Here is a 21,286-nt window from a genome sequence, read left to right as displayed (position 1 = left end):
CACACACACACCATGTACACACACCACACACACACACACCATGCACATACCACACACACACCATGCACATACCACATACACACAGCATGCATACACACATACACACAGCATGCATACACACATACCACATACACACACATGCACACCATGCACATACCACATATGCACAGCATGCATACACACACCACACACACACACACCATGCACACACATATACCACATACACACCATGCACTTACCACACACACACACCATGCATACACACACCACATACACACACATACACACCATGCACACACCATGCACAATCATGTACACACACCATGCATACACACACCACATACACACATACCATGCACACACCATGCACAACCATGTACACACACCATGCATACACACACCACATACACACCACATACACACCACACACACACCATGCACATACCACATATGCACAGCATGCATACACACACCACACACACACACCATGCACACACATACCACGCACATACACCATGCATACACATATACCACATACACACACATACACACCATGCACTTACCACATACACACACCATGCATACACACACCACATACACACACATACACACCATGCACAACCATGTACACACACCATGCATACACACACCACATACACACATATCATGCACACACCATGCACAACCATGTACACACACCATGTATACACATACCACATACACACACGCACACACCATGCACATACCACATATGCACACCATGCACACACATACCACATACACACACATACACACCACGCTCACACCATGTACACATACCACACAAACCATGCATACACACACCACATACACACAGCATGCACACCACATACACACCACGCACACACACCATGCATACACACATACCACATACACACATACACATGCACATACCACACACACACCATGCATACACATACCACATACACACACACCATGCATACCACATACACACCATGCACACACACACCATGTACACACACCACACACACACCATGCATACACACACACACATACACATACACACTATGCACACACCACAAACACAGAAGCCACACACTACACACACAAACACTCCATGTACACACTCATCACACATACCACATACATCAAGCATACACACCACACACATACCACACGCCACACACACACCATACACACCACACACACACACACACACTCCTTGTGCACACACACACACGAAGCTGGGAACCCCTGACTGCAGCTGGCTTTGCCTGCCCCCCAGGTAAAGAACAGCCTCTGCTTTAGTCTACGTAGCCTCCTTCAGGAGCCGAGAACTGAGTTGGTCTCGGTCAGGAATTCATAGCAGGGGCGCCACAGTTCAAGCAAGGCCAGACTGTTTCCTCCCTTCCTGCTACGCCCACTCCCGTGTGCAGGGCAGGCATTCCCAGGAGCCTGAGCTGCCTGTGTGCCTGCGCGCCAGTCTTCCAGGATGCATCAGGGTTTTGCATGTGAGTGCCGGGAACCGCCGCGCCTCCATCACCTGTCCCCTCCTTCTTAAGCAGCGCCGTGCACAGGAGCCCCTCCCTCCATCGCTTCCCTTCTGCTGTCTCCGCGTCGCCTGGTCACCCGGCGGCAACGAGAAACCATCCACGGGGCCCCTGGGGACAGCGGCACTCCGGCTGCCAGGGTGTGCAGACACTTCATTAGCGCAGCCAGAGGCTGTGGGGAGTGGCTGCTCCTGTGGCACCACACACGTGCACACACATGTACGCACCCATACACACATGTACACACACACCAGAAGTGCACCAGGGCTCTCTGTACCCTGGCCCATCTGGAATTATCTGATGTGCTCATGTTTGCCATTCAGTCATTATAAAGTGATATCATTTAACTCTCTAATTCCCAAGAATAATGAACACCTTCTCCTGGGCCCAGGGGCTTCTGAGTTTCCTCATTTGGGATTTGCTCATTTCTCTGGCTGGGTCGCCGCCTTTCTATTGTGGATTTTCAGGTGACCGTGAGTAATGTGGACGTTCACACCACGTCGATTGTAAACCTGATGCAAGCCTTCTTCCACGCTGGCATCTGTCCACTTTGGGCAGCGTGTCCTCTCTCCAACAGAAGTGCTCCATTTTGGTATCATCAGGTGGTGGTCAGGACTTTGTACTTTTAAAACAAGGTCTTCGCTTGCTTTCTTCTGCAGCTGGCCACCTGGAAACGTCCCCTCTTCCTGTAGGCCTGCTTTCTCACCTCTTGGCCTTTGCAGATGCTGTTCCCTCTTCCTGATGCACTCCCACCCCCTCCACCTTCTGTTTGGCTTGGCTGGCAATTCCCAACCCTCCGGGGTGCCCTTGAGACACTCTTCCTCCAGGAAGCCGCCTCTGACCCTGGACTGGCACAGCTGCACCCAGGCACCCTGCAATCACAGCTCTTATGTCACTGTACTCCTGTTACCTGGCCACAGGGGTGACCCCCTCTCCAGGGACTGGGCCTGGGGGTTGTTTTGCCTCCAGTGTTCGGCCTGGCACCCGGCACATAGCAGGTGCTCCACGAGCATGTGTCAAAGTCCTGGCCACACACTCTGCAGGGGCCCAGCACCTTTTCCCCTTCTACAAGCCCTGCACATACCTCTGTTCCACCCAGCAGCCTGGGAAGTAGGGATCTGCACAGCCATTGGCACTCTGGAGGCCTGGGGCAGGGTGGGGAGATCTCCTTTATGCTGGGCCCCACAAGGGCAGCGGGGCAGAGAAGAGGGGGTTCAGTGCTGGCTGGAGCCCAGCCAGCGTGCCCAAGTCTAGGGTGGGCACAGGCCAGCCTTCCCTGGGGAGCTGTACAACCTCCCCTAGCTGGGGCCAACATCTTGTGCGTAACCCGATGTCACCGTTCCCCAGCACCCTGGAGATGTTGTCAGGAAGTTCCACCCCTCAGCTCAGGGATGCCCACAGCTAACCCTGAGCTTTCTCAAGTCCCCGGGGGCCTCACCCTCCTGTGACCCTGCTTCTGCTGAGCTTCTCAGTATTTGGACACGTGCACGCTCTCTTGTGTTTCCTCTGCCCTGGGCCACACTGATCCCTGCAGGAAATGCAGTCCTTTCTCGATGTCTATACTCATGCAACATAAAACAAAACCAAAAGCCGTCCTCTTCTACAAGGACTCAGGAGGGATTGTGGAAAGGATGGGGGCCCAGTCGAGTGCGGTTGTGCCAGAGATGTGATCTGAGCAACTCAAGTTGCACTCGATCTATTGCTGACCCCGTGCATCCTCGCCCATCCCAGGCGGTCACTCTCTCCACCTGCCACTCCTCTGGGACGCTCTCCCCCTCACAAGGCAAGATAACGGCAGCCCGTTTCCCCTGGCAGAGTGGCTGGCCTCCCCCGCTGCCCCGGCTGCCGCCTGCCCACGTGCCTGGGGAGGGTCATTCTTTCCCTGGCCAGGCCAGCTGAGGTTCTTCTCCATCTTTAGAGGAATTCTGGGTCCAGCTTTCAGATACTGTAAACTGCATCTCCCTACACACTAGACAATCTGCATCCCAGGAACTGGGGACTCCCTGAGTAGAACACAGGCAGGCTAGTGCCCCGCATAGCACCCTGAGTCAGCCATCCCGAGGTCACCACGTCCAGCCCACGCTCCCTTTCCCATTCCTGTGGTCTATGCCTTTCTCTCTTTCTGCTGGACTACGCCCTGCAGCTGAGCTCCCTCCACCAAAGCCTGGATGGCTGCTGCACCAGCTGGCTCATCTGAGCCATCTGAGCCCTGCCCCACCCCCCACCATGCCAATCGGCAGCCCACCCTGGCTTAAAGCAGAGATTCCAACAGATTGCAAATTGCACATCTCAGACTTTCAGGTCGACTGGTCAGCAATTCGGTTTTCCTGGTGGAGACTAATCTATTGAACAAAAATAGAACCTACAGTAAAGCAAAAATTAAATACTTCTAATGACAGGGAGGCCTGCCTTTGCCAATGGCCAAGAAAGAAGGGGCTGGGAGTGGGTGGGGGAGGAGAGCCTTGGGGGAGGCCAGGTGATGCATGGTTCTGTAGCTACAAGGCTCCCAAGGCTCAGCACCCTGCTCGGGAACCTGGTCTGGTCACGTCCTCTCTGCCAGGCAAGAGCTGGATCACCAGCTGTCTGTCCGCCTGCCCAGGACACAGAGCCGGGCGTCGTTCTCTGTGCCACACCCGGTGGGCCCTGCCTCCTGCCCAATTTTTATGCATCTAAGTCCTCCTCTTCTCTCCCCGGCTTCCACACCAGCTTCTAACTGGCCTCCTGGCTTCCTGTCTCGCGCTTAAAGCCATCTCTTATCCCCACAGCAGCCAAAGTGGCTTCTAAAGAGCACTTGGACTTGCTCCTGGCTTAAGTCCCTGCCACGCTCCCCACTCAGAGCATGGGGTCCAAAGCCTTGCCCGAGGTGGCTCCTGCCTCTCAGCCCTGCCCCACCAGTGAGCCTGCCCCGCTTCCTCAAGCTCCAGAGACCCACGCTCTTCCTCGCCTCTGGGCATTGCACACGCTGCGCCCTCTGCCTGGAGCCTTCCCTCTCCCATCCTAACACACGCATGCTTCTCTGCCCCCACAGCTGCGCCCTCATGAGAGAGGTGCCTTGCCTCTGTGCCCCAGTTACCACTCTGCCTTCTAACTGCTTCCTCTTTTTCTTGCCCTAATCTGTCACCTCCATTAGACTTGGAGCTTCTAGAAGACAAGGACTTGGCTTCGTCGTGGCAGCTCCCCAGGGTCAGCACTCAACAAGCCCAGTGCGCGGCCGGGCACCCCCTCATTTTACCAGTGAGGAAACAGAGGCCTGGAGCGGGGAGGGGCATGATCCTAAGTGCACGGGGAGTTGGCGGAGGAACTGGGACGGACACTCTGAGCTGCCCACTCTGAGCCCAGAGCCCTTCCTGGTTTTCCTGGGAAGGAACAGCCTCAACTACTGTCACGCAGCTCTTGTCACACAAGCTGCCAGTCTCCTAACCAGTTCTAACCTTTGGGCCCCCGTGATGTCCAGCTCCTCTGCTTGGACCATTCTGGGTCTCGCTCAGCCCCACGGATGCTGTGCACTGAGCATCAGCTCTTGGCCAGAGTCCCTCCTCGTCCCTTCCCCTCCTACTCCTCCCTAGCTCTTCCTAGGGACCCTGCTCCAGTAGCCACTACAACTGGAACCCCCCAGGCCGTTTGCCTGCACTGAGCACTGTCAGCAAACAGCCCGTCCTCCTGTTCTTGCCCAGGCCTCCAAGAGGAAAGAGCGCACTCCCCCCCACCCTCCCACCCCCCACCCCCCCACCCCTACTCCCATCCCCCCACCCCCGTCAGGAGCTCCAGCCCAGCAGGAAGCAAAGTCAGAGTGTGCAGGAAGGAGGCCAGAGCGACCTTGAGGTGGGGGCAGGGCGGGCAGCAGCCCCGTTGCAAGGAGAGCCTAAGCGGGCCGGCCGTATTCATTGGAGGCTGGGAGGACCAAGTCCCACTGGGTCACCGGGCGGATAAAGAGGATGCGGTCCCATCTGAAAGGCAGGAGCCACACAGGCAGTTCAGACGGGATTTGATGCAGGAAGTGGTTCGCAGGTGTGGGGAGGAGGAAGGAGTAGGAAAAAAGCGCAGGGCAGTCCCGAGAGGCTACCTGTGGGAAGAAACAGTTACCCCTGGGGCCAGAACAATGAAAAGGAGGAGGGGAGCTCAGAGGAGAGGCCGGAGCCAGCAGCATTCAGCCGGCTGAGCCAGGCGAGCCCAGATGCCACAGGCGCCTCCAAGGGGCAGCGGGGCAGGAGCTGGGCGTGCTGCAGGAAGCCAGTGGCAGGTGCCCAACTAGAGCAGGAAGACAGGGGCTCTCTAGGCCTTCGCAGTCCTCCCTCCATCCCTGCGAGACTCCTAGAGGCAGGGGCTACCAGCATGGGAGTCCAGGAGATATGGCTTACAGGCTCCCAGCCCCAGCACCACAGGGCAGAGTACACATGGCCATTGGAAGCTGAGGGACAGTAGGTAAATCATCACTACAAGCATCTCTCCAGCGGTTCCAGTCCCACCCGCTTCCTGTGCAGGTAAAAACTGAGCAGTTTGCATCCACATTCCTGGGTAGAACCCAGAGGGAATGGACTTGACCGCTGCGGGAGCAGGAGCCATCCCCGGCAGGTGCCCAAGAGAGCCGAGAGCTCGGTGCTAATATATTGGGAATTCCTAAGCTAGTTGTGAAATCATTGCTAGCTTGAACTCCACCATGGTGGGAGTATTTACACCACAGAAATTGGCAAACCCTGCAAAGCAGAGCTCTCTGCCCCTGTCCCCAAAGACTCAGCCGTTAACACTTGCCAGCACATCCCGGGCTACCTCTCTTGCCTCCTCTGCTGCCTGCCCCTTCCCTACCCTCTGGCCATGTCCTAGGCCAAGGCTCTTTGGAACTCACTGTGGTCCCCTGCAGAGAGCTCCTGTTCTGATCAGTGCATGGTTCTTGCAGAAGGGAAACAGGACATGGCTTATTGTGGGGAGCATGATCTTGGTGTTGACACGTCTGGCGGGAGTCCCAGCTCTGCTGCCCGCTGGTTGTGTGACCCTGGGCCAATTCCTGACCCCTCAGCCCTCCGTTTGCTCGTGTGTCAGGTGGAAATAGCAGTACATTCTTCATCCCATGGAGGGGACCGTTGAGGACATAGTAATAAGGGAGAACCCAGACGTGTGTTTCAGCCGAGCTGAGGAGGACTTGACATCGACAATCTTTGCAAGTCTTGCAGAGGGAACTCTGCAGAGAAGAGAAGGGCCTTGGCCCAGGTTCCCAGGGAAAATGGCCGAGTTCAGGCTGAGTCTGTGTCTTCCGGCTCCTTGCTCTCTGCTGTTTTCGTTCCCCAAACGTGAGGGGGAAATTTGCTTATGTTGCACAGAGCTCTGGCTGCTGTTCAGGAAAACTCTAAGCTGTCACTAAAAATTAATCCGTTTCAAGAGGGAGTATTATTTTGTCGGTGATGAGGTTGCTATTTTTGCCTATGAAAACGTGCCTCCTTATGAGATCTCTTCAAAGAGAAAGTTCTTAGTAAGGCTTTCTCATTATTAAAATAATATCCATTCATTGTAAAGGATAGGAAAACATCAAAAAGTAAAGACGAGAAAAAGCTATCGCGACACAGCCCAGGTCCAACAAGGGTTAATGCTTTTAGCTGGTAGGAGTAATTTTACAAAAATATGGCTATGCTACACACACAGTTTTTATCATGCTTTTTTTTTTAACTTCCATTATTCATTTGTGTGCTAGTGTGGATAAATGATACTAGCTGCTGTAACAAAACTGTCTCAGAACCGGAGTGGATTAACGCAGTCAAAATTGATTTCTCTCTTAGGAAAATTCCAGAGTCCATGCTTCTAGCTGGACAGCGGCCTCCCCGCCTCGTCACTCAGGAGCACAGGGCCTGCTGCTTGCTTGCACCCTACTAGTTATAAAAACACAGGACTTGCCTCCTGAGAAACAGGACGTTGGGTTTTACTACAGGCCTGTGGGAGAAAGCGACAAGTCGTGTCAAGGCCCAAGCCAGTGTCTCTCTGCAGAGAGAGGTCTGGGAGTTTACAGAGTTGGGGTGATTGGGGTGGGACAGACATGATTGGTGCAGAAGAAAGGGGTGGAGAAAGTCCTTGGAGCTTGCGCCTTGACACATGAGGTCTTTACGGGCGTCGCCTGTTCAGAGGTGGCTGCTGGACACCTGGAGGTGTCATTGAACACCATCAGGAACCATGGGGTGGCTGTCCGCTCTGAGTTGGTCAGTGCAGGCTCCGTACAAGTCGGCTGCAGCCAGGTCTGTCCAGGTTTACCAGGAACCCTGGAAAGATAGCTCAGCAGATTTCTTGGCAAAAGCAACTATTATGGGATTGCAAGTTACCATGCAGCAGGTCTGCAGAGAACTATTATGGGCTGTATAGTATGTTAGGCAGCATGGGCCACTTGCTGTCAAGCAGGAAGAAGGGGGTGGGGATCCTTTGTTGTCCAGGGTTTCGTGGGTTCCTTTGTCTCGGGTCCCCGCTGTTCCTTGGGCCTCAGAGTTTCCTGATGGGTCTTGGGAGCCTGGTTGACAGGTGGGGACATGAAGAGGGGAGAGATCATGTGAGAGGTTCGCACGGGCCAGCCCTAGAGTAGTTTATGTCACTTCTGCTCACACCCCACAGGCTAGAAGCATCACCTGGCCACACCCAACCATCCAGGATGCTGGGAAATGCAGCTGAGCCACGTGCCCAGAGGGAAAAGGAATGGATGGCCCCATGGGAAAGTCACTTTTCTTATGTAATGCTCAAAGCTGCGTTGCTCAGATCAGATGAGACCCCTCGCCGCCCTGGGCGTGGGCTGTAAGGCTCGTTGTGACCTCGCCTCTCCACCTTGCCCATGGCACCCCTTGCGCGTGTCCTCCTGAATGGACACTCTCTGCTTCACTGGCACTGTTTCAGGCCCTCTGATTCCCAGTCTCTTTTCTGCCTTGAGATTCATGCTTAAAATTCCCTCCTCCCAGGTCATTCTCCCCCTCCCTCTTGGTTCAGCTCAGCCCTTCGGGTCCCAGTGCTAATGCCACCCCCACAAAGACAGTCTGAATTAGCACCCTGTGAATTCTCTCCCATGGCACCCTGTCCCTACCTTCATCTCACCCATTAGGGTTTGGCATGCTACACTCACCCACATGTCCGTGGGTAGACATCCCTCTCTCGCCCACTCTAAGCTCCGTGCAGTCTGGGGTCAGTGTGATTTTGCTCATTCATTCTTTGCCCACCTGGCGTGTACTTGGCTCATCACAGATGCCCAAATTGACATTGCTTGAATACATACACATGGCAAGTGTCCCTAATCTGAAAATCTTAAACCTCAAATGCTCTAAACACCAAAACTTTTAAAGGCCAATGTGGTGCTCAAGAAGTTTCAGGTTTTGGATTTTGTATTTTCAGATTAGAGATGCTCAACCAGTAAAGCTGAGTAAACGCGAATATTCCAAACTTCAAAAACTGAACACTCTTGTTCCAGGCTTTTGGGAGAAGGAATACTTCACCGGTGCTGCATAGCCGATCACATGCCTGGATCACAGTTCACTTCACTGTTCCTTTATTTCTTTTCTTTCTTTTTTTTTTTTTTTTTTTTTTTTTTTTTTTTTTTTTGACAGGCAGAGTGGACAGTGAGAGAGAGAGAGAAAGGTCTTCCTTTTGCCATTGGTTCACCCTCCAATGGCCGCCACGGCTGGTGCGCTGCAGCCAGCGCACCGCGCTGATCCGAAGGCAGGAGCCAGGTACTTCTCCTGGTCTCCCATGGGGTGCAGGGCCCAAGCACTTGGGCCATCCTCCACTGCACTCCCTGGCCACAGCAGAGAGCTGGCCTGGAAGAGGGGCAACCGGGAAAGAATCCGGCGCCCCGACCAGGACTAGAACCCTGTATGCCGGCGCCGCTAGGTGGAGGATTAGCCTATTGAGCCGCGGCGCCAGCCCACTGTTCCCTTATTTCTTGGACACTTCATCCATGTCTGGTATTTTACAATTCTAAAGAAGCCTGACCCCGGTATTAGAGCAACTGAGTGACAGTGAGGGGGCTGGTCTCCCTCTCCTGGACCAGCCCCCCACCTCCTCCCGGTCCCCTTCTTTCCACTGCGCCCAGCCCTACCTGAGGCCACATCTGCTTTATGGGTGGTCACTACTTGGTCCCCATGGACCATCTGATTACAGCCCCAGAAGGACGCCCCTCTGCCAACAGAGCAGCTCACACTCCCCAGCCTTCTCCCCCTCTTTATTCCCTGCAAAGCTAGGGAGCCCAAGGTCCTATGGGTACATCTGACATTCCCAAAGGCGTGGGCCTATCAAAGAATTTTTGCCGTAAGAAAATATTTTAAACCGTATGTAAAACGTGGCCTCTCCTATAGCCCAAGGGGCTGCACAGAACAAAAGAATACTTTCTCCCATTGCAGGAGGCACAGGTGGCTGTACCCAATTATTTTGTCTTTGTCTCTTTGAAGTCCTGCCATCCCTGTGGACACAGAGATCTCCTTCAGGCCTTCCTGGTGCGCACCTCCACCCCTTGGGAAAACCTCACCGCAATGTGACCGCATGATTTCTCAAAACCTGTGTTAACCCTTTGAGACCAACGCTGCCCTTGGCGTAAGGCTGGCGACAGAATGGCCCACAGTGGACTTGGCTCGCCCACACAGTCAGTGCTGTGCTGCTCTTTCCAACTGAACCGCCCTGGGTGCCCCATTGCCCTTCAGCTTCTGTTACTGGAGCTTCCCCGCCAGAGTGGTGTGCCGGGGCAGCTCTTTCCCCACAGCACAGATCGAGCGCTCAGAAGAGCACGTGTGCTCACCCCTCCCCAGGGCACACGCAACAAGAGTGAAGTCTAGAGTCGTGGGCGGGGAGAAAACCCTTCCCATATGTGCCAGGATCTGCAGAGACTCTGCCCCTCTGTGGATCCGGAGCTCTGCGCCATCGGTCTCGGCCACAGGACTCTTCCCTCTGACTAGCTTCCAGCCACAGCCTGAGCATTGGCTGTGAATCTCGCAGAAGCACCAGAGCTTCTGCTTTCTGCCTCTCCAACCCTGTATCTGCCATGCACCCGGACAAGGCATCCCCGGCCTGTGCTGTGAAATTGGGAAACTAAGCGGGGGAGGGGGGAGAAAAGGGGAGAGACACCCCAACACAGGGCTTGAGCCATGAGCCTCTTAAACTGCAGTTTAGAAGTGACACACTGAAAATTAACAGCACAATAGCATTTGTCTAGGAGCGGGCTTCTGCATCCCGGTGTGCAGTTTCCTCCTTGCTGGCCTTGCTGGAGGCTCTGTGCTGCCATCAGGAGGGGTGTTGCTAACTCAGCTCAACTGGAGGAATTGTGATGGGGTCCCCTCCACGATGCCCCGGCCCTAGGCCATTCACTCCCTTTCCCTCGTATCTTCTTTCTTCTCAGAAATGGCCCTGAGAAGTGGCATCCTTCTTACTGTGTTCCAGGCAGAAGAGTCCCTGTTAGTAATGCTCATGACTGTCCGAGCTCACGCTGTTCACAGCGATGTATCATTCAGGTCTGATGGAGGCTGAAACCTGGGGTTTTTCCCATGTTATCCTGTGTATCCTGAGGATTTCTTTGAAAAAGAAGCTTTCTTTAAAGATTTATTTTATTCATTTGAAAGATAGAGTTCCAGAGAGAGGTACAGAGGCAGAGAGAGAGAGAGAGAGAGAGAGAGAGAGAGAGAGAGAGGTCTTCCATTCACTCCTCCAATGGCTGCAATAGTCGGAGGTGCGCTGATCCAAAGCCAGGAGCCAGGAGCTTCTTCCATGCAGGTGCAGGGGCCCAAGGACTTGGGCCATCTTCTACTGTTTTCCCAGGCCATAGCAAAGAGCTGGATCGGAAGTGGAGCAGACGGGACTCGAACTGGAGTCCAAATGAGATGCTGGCACTGTAGGTGATGGCTTTACCTGGTACGCCATAGCGCCGGCCTCCAAAAAGAAGCTTTATTGCTCCCCATTAAAACGGAGCTGTTGGTTTGGATTCACTTCTTTCTTTGACATTAACATCTGTTTCCAGGGGGAGGGGGAAGGCATCCTTCTAAATGAGCCACTTAAGGTTTTACCTGTATTATTTTATCTTGTACTCCAACCCTGCTCTGTGGTCATTCTCCTGTGCTCCTTGGCAGGTAGAATCCGCTATCAATCAGCACTCAGTCCAGAGAGGAGACACCGGCGAGGCCTTTGGGAGGGTGATTTCCTACAGGGAACCGCTGACGGCTGTGTTGGGAAGGATGGAGACATAGATGCTGTTATCAGAGATGAGCTTAGTCAGGAAACTCCCACTCCCGCTGAGCGGGGAGAACAGAAGGGGAGCTGGTGTTGCCAGTGTGTTTGAAGTGCCTGAAGTGGCTGGTTTTCTTGACCAGGTGTGAATGGATAATGGAGTCTCACTTCCGAGGGGTTTCTAAAAATGACCACAGAGAAGACAGGTATACCAAGGAAATAATGGAGGCGATGCCCCAGCACCCACCTCCGAGGCCCCTGCTTTGGGGACCGTACTTCTGACCACCTAGCAGGTAGCCAGGAGCCCTCACACATGCACACATGCACACATGGCACACATATGCACACACATGAGTGTACACATGCACACACATACACGTGCACACAAGGCACACATGCATGCACACCCATACATATATACACATGCATACACACATGCACACATATATGTGCACACACATACACATGCACACACACACTGACAGCACAGGAACTCGAGAGCTGCTGGGCCTCCCAGACCCCTGCCGTAACTCAGAGCTCCTACAGCTTCAACCAAAGTAGAAAAATAGAAAAGCTTTTCCCGAATGCATTCATTTTCTTCTCCCGTGAATGCTTCTCATTCGCAGAACCTAAAAGGAACCGGCAGGCAGGGGATTCTGGGAAATGTGGCTTCCTGACTGCAGCCCCTGTGACACAGAAAACAGAGGAGAGGGGGTGTGACCTGGGAGACTCCAGGCCGACACCAGCTACCCTCCAGGCCGGACTCCACTGCTTCAATCCATCTCACAGATTGTTCTCAAATGCATAGGATGATGCGTGTGTCAGCCCTGGGAGTGCACATGACGAAAGCTTAAGGAGAGTCACACTGTCCATGGATACGTGCCTGCCTGCTTGTGTAGGGAGCGGAGGGACCAGAAAGAATCCTGGCTCTGCCGGGGTTTTTGGAACTTCCTGGAGGAGATGGCAGGGTCACTGTGACGCTGACCCAGTCTGGTGACCTCATGAGCTTCGCTCAGAATCCAGTGCCTCCTGTTCCCACCCCAGCTATCACTCAGGCTCCTTTAGGTGGTAGGAGAGAGCCCCAGGGATCTTGGGTGCCAAGGCATCTTAGGTTGTGTTACCCAGGAAACAAACGCCAGACAAAGATTTGCCTTACGGGAAGTGTATCAAGGATGCCAGCAGGAAGCCAGAGGGGTGCCAGCAAAGCAGGGCTGGGCAGAGGGACAAGTGGAGATGGGATGCAGCTGCCGGTGACCTCAGCAAATCCCACAGGGAGCCCTGGAGCCCAGGGTCCTTCCCAGCTGTCCTGCACGGGGGCGAGGGGGCCAGAACTACAGTCGGGAGTTGCACAACATTTGGGTCAGTGGAAGGCCACGTGTAGGACAGTGGTCCCATAAGATAATACCAGGAGCCTGCAGAAAGTTCATGGAAGTCGTACAATGAAAAAGAGCACGATGGGGGCCGGCCTTGTGGCCCAGCGGATTAAGCCACTGCCTGCAACACCAGCATCCCATAGGAACACAGGTCGGAGTGCCAGCTGCTCCATTCCCAGCTAATGTGGCTGAGACAGCAGCAGAAGATGGCCCAAGTGCTTGGGCCCCTGCCACCTACTTGGGAGACCCAGAGGGAATTCCAGGCCCCTGGCTTCAGCCTGGCCCAGCCCTGGCCATTGCAGTCATTTGGGGATGGAAGCTCTCTCCTCCCCTCCCCTCCTCTCCCCTCCCCTCCCCTCCCCTCCCCTCTCCTCTCCCCTCCCCTCCCCTCTCCTCCCCTCCCCTCCCCTCCCCTCTCCGTAACTCTGCCTTTCAAATAAATAAATTTAGAAAGAGAGAGAGAGAGAATAATGGATCTCAACTTTTAAACCAAAATGCACTCATTTTTCAATTCCATTTTTCTATGAGATTTCTGGAGCAACATCATAGCCATCTTAGTCTATGTCACGCACTCTGTGCTGTTGGCACAATGACAGAATCACCTCAGGACACATCTCTCAGGATGCATGCTGGTCGGTGAGCAACCCCTGTGTGTACCTTCTAGTCACCTATTGGCTGTAGTCTGTCCCAGGGAGGAGGCGCAACCTTAACTGACACAGCTCTCTGGGTACAGAGCATCTCAGCTCCCAAAAGGGACACCTGGACGGCAGAGCACGCACTGCCCAGGGAGACAGGAGTACAAGGATGTCCAGTGCCACTCAGCCACACGTGCCATGGCCCCGCCCCCAGCCCATGACACCGCCCCCTCACACCTGGGCTGCCGCCTGCTGGAGCCTGCGAACAGATTCTGCACTTTTACATTCGTTCCGTTCACCCGTTGTCTCTCACCGGCCAGGGCGATCTCAAAGCAGAAATGAGGTCATGGGCCTGCCTTTGCTCAGCCTCCCTGCCTCTCTGACTGTTCATTGCACTTAGAATCACCTTCTGGGTACAGGCATTGGGCCTAGCAGTTAAAATATTAGTTAAGGGGCAGGCGCTGTGGCACAGCGGGTTAAAGTCCTGGCCTGCAGCACCAGCATCCCATATGGGCACTGGTTGGAGTCCCAGCTGCTCCACTTCCAATCCATCTCCCTGCTAATGCACCTGGGAAAGCAGTAGAAGGTGACCCAAGTACTTGGGCCCTTGCCCCCATGTGGGAGACCCAGAAGAAGCTCCTGGCTCCTGGCTTCGGATCAGCTCAGCTCCGGCTGTTGCAGCCATTTGGGAAATGAACCAGCAGATGGAAGGCCTCTCTCTCTGTGTCTCTACCTCTCTATGTAACTCTGTAACTCTATTTTTCAAATAAATAAAATAAATCTTTAAAAAAAAAGGACACCAGTTAAGACACTCATGTCCCACTTTGCAGTAGCTGGGTTTGGCTCTCAGCTGCAGCTCCTGACTCCAGCTTCCTGCTAATGCAGACCCAGAGAGGCAGTGGTGATGACTCTGATAGCTGGGCACCTGTCAATCACAGGAGACACCTGAATTGCATTCCTGACTGGCTCTCGCGCACTCTCTCTCTTTCTCAAATAAGCAGTACTTTTCAAACAAAGTAATACTTTTTAATTTAGTATTTTCATCGCAGCCTGCATGTCTGATGGTTGCACAGCCAGGCTCTGCCCGGCTCCCTCGCTGTACTTGGCCACGCTGGCCCTGTCTGGACTCTCCAAGCCCCTTCCTGACTCGGGACCTCTGCCCTGGCTTCTCCCGTGGCTGGGACCACCCCCTCCTTACTGTGCAGCAGGGTCTTTCCTGGGTCTGCTCCCCTTACCCCACAGTCCCTTCTTTGTAGCCCTCATCACTCACTAAAATTTCTCACCCAGTTCTTGGTGCCCTTGCTTTGTCTGGGCCTCCTAACCCAACATCAGGCTCCCCGAGAGCAGGACCAGGACCTGCGCAGTTGTTGGCCCAGGCAGGCAGGTGTTTGGGGCTGCTGTGGGAGGCGGCCACCTTCCACCTGGCGGGACACCTGTTGGCAGGATTTTGTGAAGAGCACCTGACTGGCATTGGCCTTGCCCATGCCCAGTCTTGTCAAGGTTGCCTTGTCCAGGGCTGAGGCCCCTGTCCAGTCCATGATAATCACGGTAGCAGGGTCGGTGTCAGGAGTCCAACCCAACAGGTGCCACAGTCACTACCACAGGAGAGTCTCGTGGCACGTCTTCCTGGGGAGGCAGCTTCGCCTCTGCTGCAGACACCCTGCATGGGAGGTTGCCGCAAGTCCACGATCCAGAAGCTCCAGCCTCCTGTGGTGGACACAACACACGGGAGCTCGCAGGGCTGGGGAGTTCAGTGGTCTGGGCGCTGAGGCTGCTGAGAGCTTAGGCGCCCCGGATGACGCTTGACCCTTTTACCAGCTGCGTTCACGGGAGCATCCACCATCTCCTGGGTTGGAAAGCTTCCTTGCATTTCAGCTCGCTGCTGTTGCAAAGTGTTCCCATGAAAATGGCTACTGCCGTTTACTGGGTGCGTGTTACACCCCAGGGCTGTGCTAGGCGCACTCTGCAGAGCTGCTCAGGGACTTGCCTGAAAGGGGGGCTGAGCCCAGGTTGGTGACCCGGAGATGCTGGCTTCCTTCCCCTGCCCTACCTGACGAGTTAATGAGATGGGAGGAGTTACTCTCAGTAACAATAGTTGTTGGTAGTAAAACATGACAGATCTTCCTTTGAAGATGGACTTACTCATGTTGTTGAAAAAGTTCTCACCCCCCAGCCCTTCCTTCCATTCACCACTCCGCGAGCTTTTCCATGTAACTCGTAAGGATTCTGCAGACTTAATGCACGTGTCAGATGGAGAAGTCTTTGGACTTCGTCAGAGCTCGGCCGGAGATGGGTGAATTCGGTAGAGCGCCACCTTTGTCCGAGAAAAACAGACCCCTCCTTGTGGGCGGCATTTGCGTCTCTTCCACCCAGGCAGAGCGGTCCCTTGGCATCAACGCGGCGCTCCTGGAAGGTGTTGAGTGATTTTCCATCATCCCTAGAAATGAAATCACAGCCCCTGTCTCACCTTGCCTGAGTGTTTTCACACGCCGGGGAGTTGCTTACTGTCACCTGCGTATGGAATGCAGTGGGCGTGTGCGTCTCAACCTGACACTCCTCACAGCTGGCTCGAGGATTTCCAAAGACAAGGTGCTCCCAGCTCCGCTCCGAGAACAGGCTGGGCAGGCCGCCTCGGGGTTGGTGTCCAGGGGGCCTCAGACCTCGGGCTTCTGTCTCAGGGCAGACACTGCTGGAGCTTTCTCCCAAGAATGAAATGCGGTGTGGAGTATATTGTCTCTGCTGTTCCTGCTGACGCGCGAGCATTGCTGTGAGAGATAAGCAATACACCTTTAAAGGACTTCTTTTCCCGTTTCGCAGTGGAAAGCCAGGAAGGGACTTATTTCTGCCTCAGAAGCGACGTGCTGGGGTGAAATAGCACGGGCGTTAAGATCAGGTCTGGTTGAATCCCAGCAGACTCACTTGCAGTGACCTTGTGCGTGACCTCCCTCTCAGTTTCTTGATCTGCAGAATGGGGATCATCTGTTCACTCCTAGGTTGGTCATAAAGATTCAGTGACACAACACGTGTCAGGTCTCTCGCGTGGGCTGCAGAATTTTAGGTGCACCGTAAGTCGGCAAGGAAAGAGGCTGCCTCTTTAAATTCCTGGTTTATCCAGCACGCATATGGAAGCCAGCAGGACAAGAGGATGCTGCCTTTCGCCCCCAAGGTCCCTAATGAGGGCCGCTCAGCTGCCTGTGACAGTAGGCAGGCCTTGCCGGCTCAAGAAGCTTAATTTTGTGCTGCACCACAGCCCAGTTATAATTGGGGCTGACGTCACCTTTCTAGAAGGACTTACACAAACATTCTGTGTCCTCAGCGAGAAATACTAACCCCCAGCACCCTCCCCATCCTCAAGCCGCGGAAGCTTCGGCAAAGCCTCCTGTCTTTGAGGGGGGACCTGGGGGGCAGAGTCAGGGGCAGGCTCTGAGCCCCTCTCCCCTCTGCCTCCTGGTCTCCAACACCCTGGCTAACACACCACGGGGGTGGGTAATAAATTAGCCGAGATGCTAACAATGGTGCTTATCTCGGCTTCGATTCACATGTGTGGGTTCCATTATTGATTTTGTGCTCAGATTAACCAGATAAAGCCATAACTAATTTAAAAACAATTAGTTTTGATTTTGCATCTGTAACCCAATGGGAGTCTGGTTTTTTTTTTTCTCTAATACTAACAATCACATTGTACAATTAATGAATTGTAACCGAGATCAGTGGTGTTTGGGCTAATATGGCATTTCTCTTCTGTTCTTGTCTGTCTTGTTTTGTCTTTAGGGTCAAGTGGTGTTCCGGAATGGGGAGAGAATGGGGACCATTAAGTTTACTCAATTTCAAGGTAGGCTTTTTGATGCTACTTCTTTTCAAGTCGATGCAATTTATATTCAGTGATGTTGTGTTTCTGCAATAAAATGCCTCAAAGGAAATGAAAATATGATATTCCAGATGAAGGCAGGAAGAGTCGGGAAGGAACACTTCTCTGTGAAAACACTGCTTTCCACTTCTGGGCCATGGATTTTTTTCAACTGCATTTCTTCTCCGGCCTCCTTGATTCTTCCGTATGGCTCCGAGAGGCTTCTAGAAGTGTAGGGGGTGGGGTTAAGTCCCACTCTGCTGGGAAGCCATGCATTGCTTTTATTTGGGGTTGTGGAAATGGTTCAACAGCCTCTCACACAGAGAGAATGGCGTCATGAGCCCCATCACCCAGCCGCCACCACTGTCAACATTTCGCCGAGCTTGTTGTATGTTTACGTACCCCGTCTCCCTCCCCTCTCTGCTGTAGTGTTTTAAAACAGCTCCTAGACGTGATCTCATTTCAATCTATAAATACCCCGGTGTGCATTTCTATGAGATAAGGACTTTTAAGAACATAACCACGAGACTATTGTCATACCCCCAGCATCTAACAACAGTCCTGCACAAGCTTTGCTTGCAGGTCTGTGCTGATCCCCTCTTTCCAGATGGCTGGCTGGAGAATCTGCACCAGGCCCCATTGGCTGCATTGGCTTTCCCTCTGTTATAGCCCCACCCTCTAGCCGCTGAGATACACACACACACACACACACACACACAAACACACACTCACTTTATAGCCCAGTTGTGTCTTGGAGAAATCAATTCATTTGTTGGACTTTTCTGCTGCTGTCTGAGTTGGAAGGGGACTAAGAAACCACTGAGACCCAGCGCCTTGTGTGATGGGCAGGAAATGCAGGCCCAGGGAGGACGGTGACTTGTCAAGAGTCCTCCGGCACCGTGAGGAGCAGGGCTGGGTGCTCCTGGAGGCTGGGACCTCAGTTCACCCCAGAACAGTCATTAGCAAGGCTGTTAGCCAAAACCACTGGGTGGCACTCTGTTTTGCATGATCTGGATGTTTCCGGAAAAATCCAGAAACAAGAGCAGTGCCTGCCGCGTTCACTCTCCCTGGGCAGATCCCAGAGTCATCCAGGGCAAGCAAGGGATTAAAGCGAGCCACTCAGATTCATTCGGACAAACCCCACCAGGCCGCCAACCAATCAGGAGAGGTGACCGGCAGTGCAGTGGCCTCCAGCCCAGCCCTGAAGATTGACCCATGTGTCTTCCCGTGGCCGCTCGTGGGAGCACACGTCAGCTCGCCCACGTGCACAAAGGATGTAATCTCAGGCAAAGGTGGTTATTTTCCCATTTGTTAAGGCATCGCTTCCTCGTTGGTTGAACAAAGTAGGCGTCGTGGCAGAGATACTAACTTTCGGTGTGTGTGTGTGAGTGATTGCAAGTCAATTCTCATGTCACATTTCCGGTTCGCAAATCCTATCTTTTTAGGAGAGCATTTTGTGCAATATGGATTGGCCCATCATAGCCACCAGGGCCTGCCAATTTTATTGCCATTTCATTTTTCGTGTTCAGTTTAGACACCAGCTCCAGGGACTGGTTTGAGGCACCCCTGGAGTTTAAAGGCAGAACAGCAAACCGTACAGAGCCTGTGCCTTCTGGTCCAGCTCACCCGAGCCCAAGTCACTGAGTCACTGTTGGACACCAGGCCAGCGACTTGGCCTCTGTGAGTCTTGATGGTCCCCACTGTACAATAGGCACAGGATCCTGCCTATGATGTGGGGAGAATGAGATGAGGTAACACATATAAATGTGTGCCTTTATTTTTTGTTCCACAAGGAAGTAGCAATTATGATAAGCGCTTTATAAAAAGCATGATGTATTTCTGAGCTACATCTCGGTTCTCCTGGTGTAGTGACACCCTGGGTGCCTTTTGGTCTGTCATACACCCCTGATAGCTGCTCCCCACACTTAAGGATATGTAGGATGGGGCCGGCACTGTGGCATAGTAGGTTAAGCCTCTGCCTGTGGCCCCGGCATCCCATAAGGGCACTGGTTTGAGTCCCGGCTGCCCCACTTCTGACCCAGCTCCCTGCTATGGCCTGGGAAAGCAGCAGAGGATGGATTCAAGTCTTTGCTCTGAAGTTTCCCAGCCGCGTGATCCTGGGCAAGTCAGTTTATCTCGCTAGCCTCAGTTTGCTCCTCCGGAAAATGGGAAGCTATAGTTCCATGAAGCGCTGGGCTGCTGTCACCACAGGAGCAGCGTGCCAGTAGATGTTTGCTCAGTGGGTTGAAGTGTGGGCTGCGTTGGAATCCCAAGAGTGAGCTGTCCTGCTCGTGAACACTTGAGCGCGTTTTCCTTTGCTTGTGGTTTTCCGTGACTTGATTCACATCAGGGCGTCTGACGAACGGTGGTTGCACTGCACAAGAACACGAACAGGAGCTCACCCACACCAGGGACATGGCTGTTTGGCGCTGCAACCGCCTTTTTGTCTTTACATGAACATGAGTGCATGTCGGACACCAGAGCCGCTGCACAGTACGGAGCCGGGGCCAGCCTGCTGTCCCTCTGCACACCGAGGCTTTTGGACTCCAGGAAGGGGGCCAGGGCCCCCAGAATTGTCCACCCGCCCTCGGCTTCCCTGTGTTTACTCAGTTTTCAAGGGCTCCAAAGATTGGGTGTGGCAGGTGGATACTAGGACAGCATCATGTTAGGCGCTCCCGCAACCTTGACCTGTGCGTGGAGCCGGCCTGCTGTCCCGCAGTGTGCCTGAGCCCAGGGAGGCTGGAGAGGGGAAGTGACTACCCCAGCCTCCTTCTCTTCTCCCAGAGGTCCCCAGCAGGAAAGAACCTAGGTTGCCCCCAAAACCCTGCTCAGCCACGTACCTGCTGCTGGCTCCCTCCCCTTCCCCCCTCCCCTGCCCACACCCTTACCAATGTGTCTTAGGACCACATCCCAAATGAACAGGGTGCATTCTTGGCCATCTCCCAAGCAGGCACATTGCTAAGGGACCCACCCGTGGTGTAGGGAAGGCAGGTGTTAGCGTCCTGCTGGGCATACACCTTGGGCCTGCACGGCGGTGAGCCCCAGGTCCTGTGCTCCCCCTCCACCTGTGGTCGACTGGCACTAAACCACGTGTCGATGGGCATGAATGCTGAACGAATTGGCTCTTTTTTCTCCATGTTGCTGCTGGAGGCTAAACATGGCTCAGAATCGGCAGCAGGGAAGGAAGTGGAGTGGAGCCATGATTAGAGCCTTGTTCGCGCCGTGCTTAGTGCAGACGGTGCATCTGCCGCTCGACTCGCCGTGCCTGCCTTCATTAGGCCTATTTGTAAGCATCCTGGGGAATGATCATGGACTTGAATTTCACACTGCTTCTGTGCAACATAAAGGCCTCAGACTGGAGTTTTCTATTCCAGCACCTGATTGGAAGGGACGGGGTCTCTGTGGCTCTAACGACATAATTGTCACTCAGAATGCACCTAGTGGAATGCAGGCATTAATTACCTACCATTCGGTCTTCGGGGAACAGCTAGGGTTCTATTCAGTGTGCATTTCCTGAGCATCTGCCAGGCGCTTCACCAAGCCCTTTGGGTGGGGGGTGGGGTGGGGGTGGGGGGAACCATGTTGAGTGAGGTGCATCCCTGCCCCCCAGCCCCACCCCGGGGCCTCATAACCCCTCTGGCTGAACACCAGCGCCTATAAAAGCAGGAAGATAACTTCCCAGACTCTACTAGAAACTTTCCGAGCTAGCCTGACCCT

General features: G+C 53.9%; 1 protein-coding gene across 1 annotated transcript in view; it reads left to right on the top strand.

Annotated features, from left to right (window-relative positions):
• The window catches only part of GABBR2 (gamma-aminobutyric acid type B receptor subunit 2), a 368,126-nt gene that overhangs the window by 254,494 nt on the left and 92,346 nt on the right, over positions 1-21,286 (top strand). Inside the window, exon 8 of the mRNA XM_051843712.3 lies at positions 17,494-17,554. Within this exon, the coding sequence (XP_051699672.3) occupies positions 17,494-17,554 (61 nt within the window). The remainder of the gene's footprint in view (positions 1-17,493; positions 17,555-21,286) is intronic.

This window comes from Oryctolagus cuniculus, chromosome 1 (assembly GCF_051225735.1).
Source record: "Oryctolagus cuniculus isolate XC-2025 breed Fujian yellow rabbit chromosome 1, ASM5122573v1, whole genome shotgun sequence".
Lineage (NCBI taxonomy): Eukaryota > Metazoa > Chordata > Mammalia > Lagomorpha > Leporidae > Oryctolagus > Oryctolagus cuniculus.
This window is presented reverse-complemented; position numbering and strand designations above follow the sequence as displayed.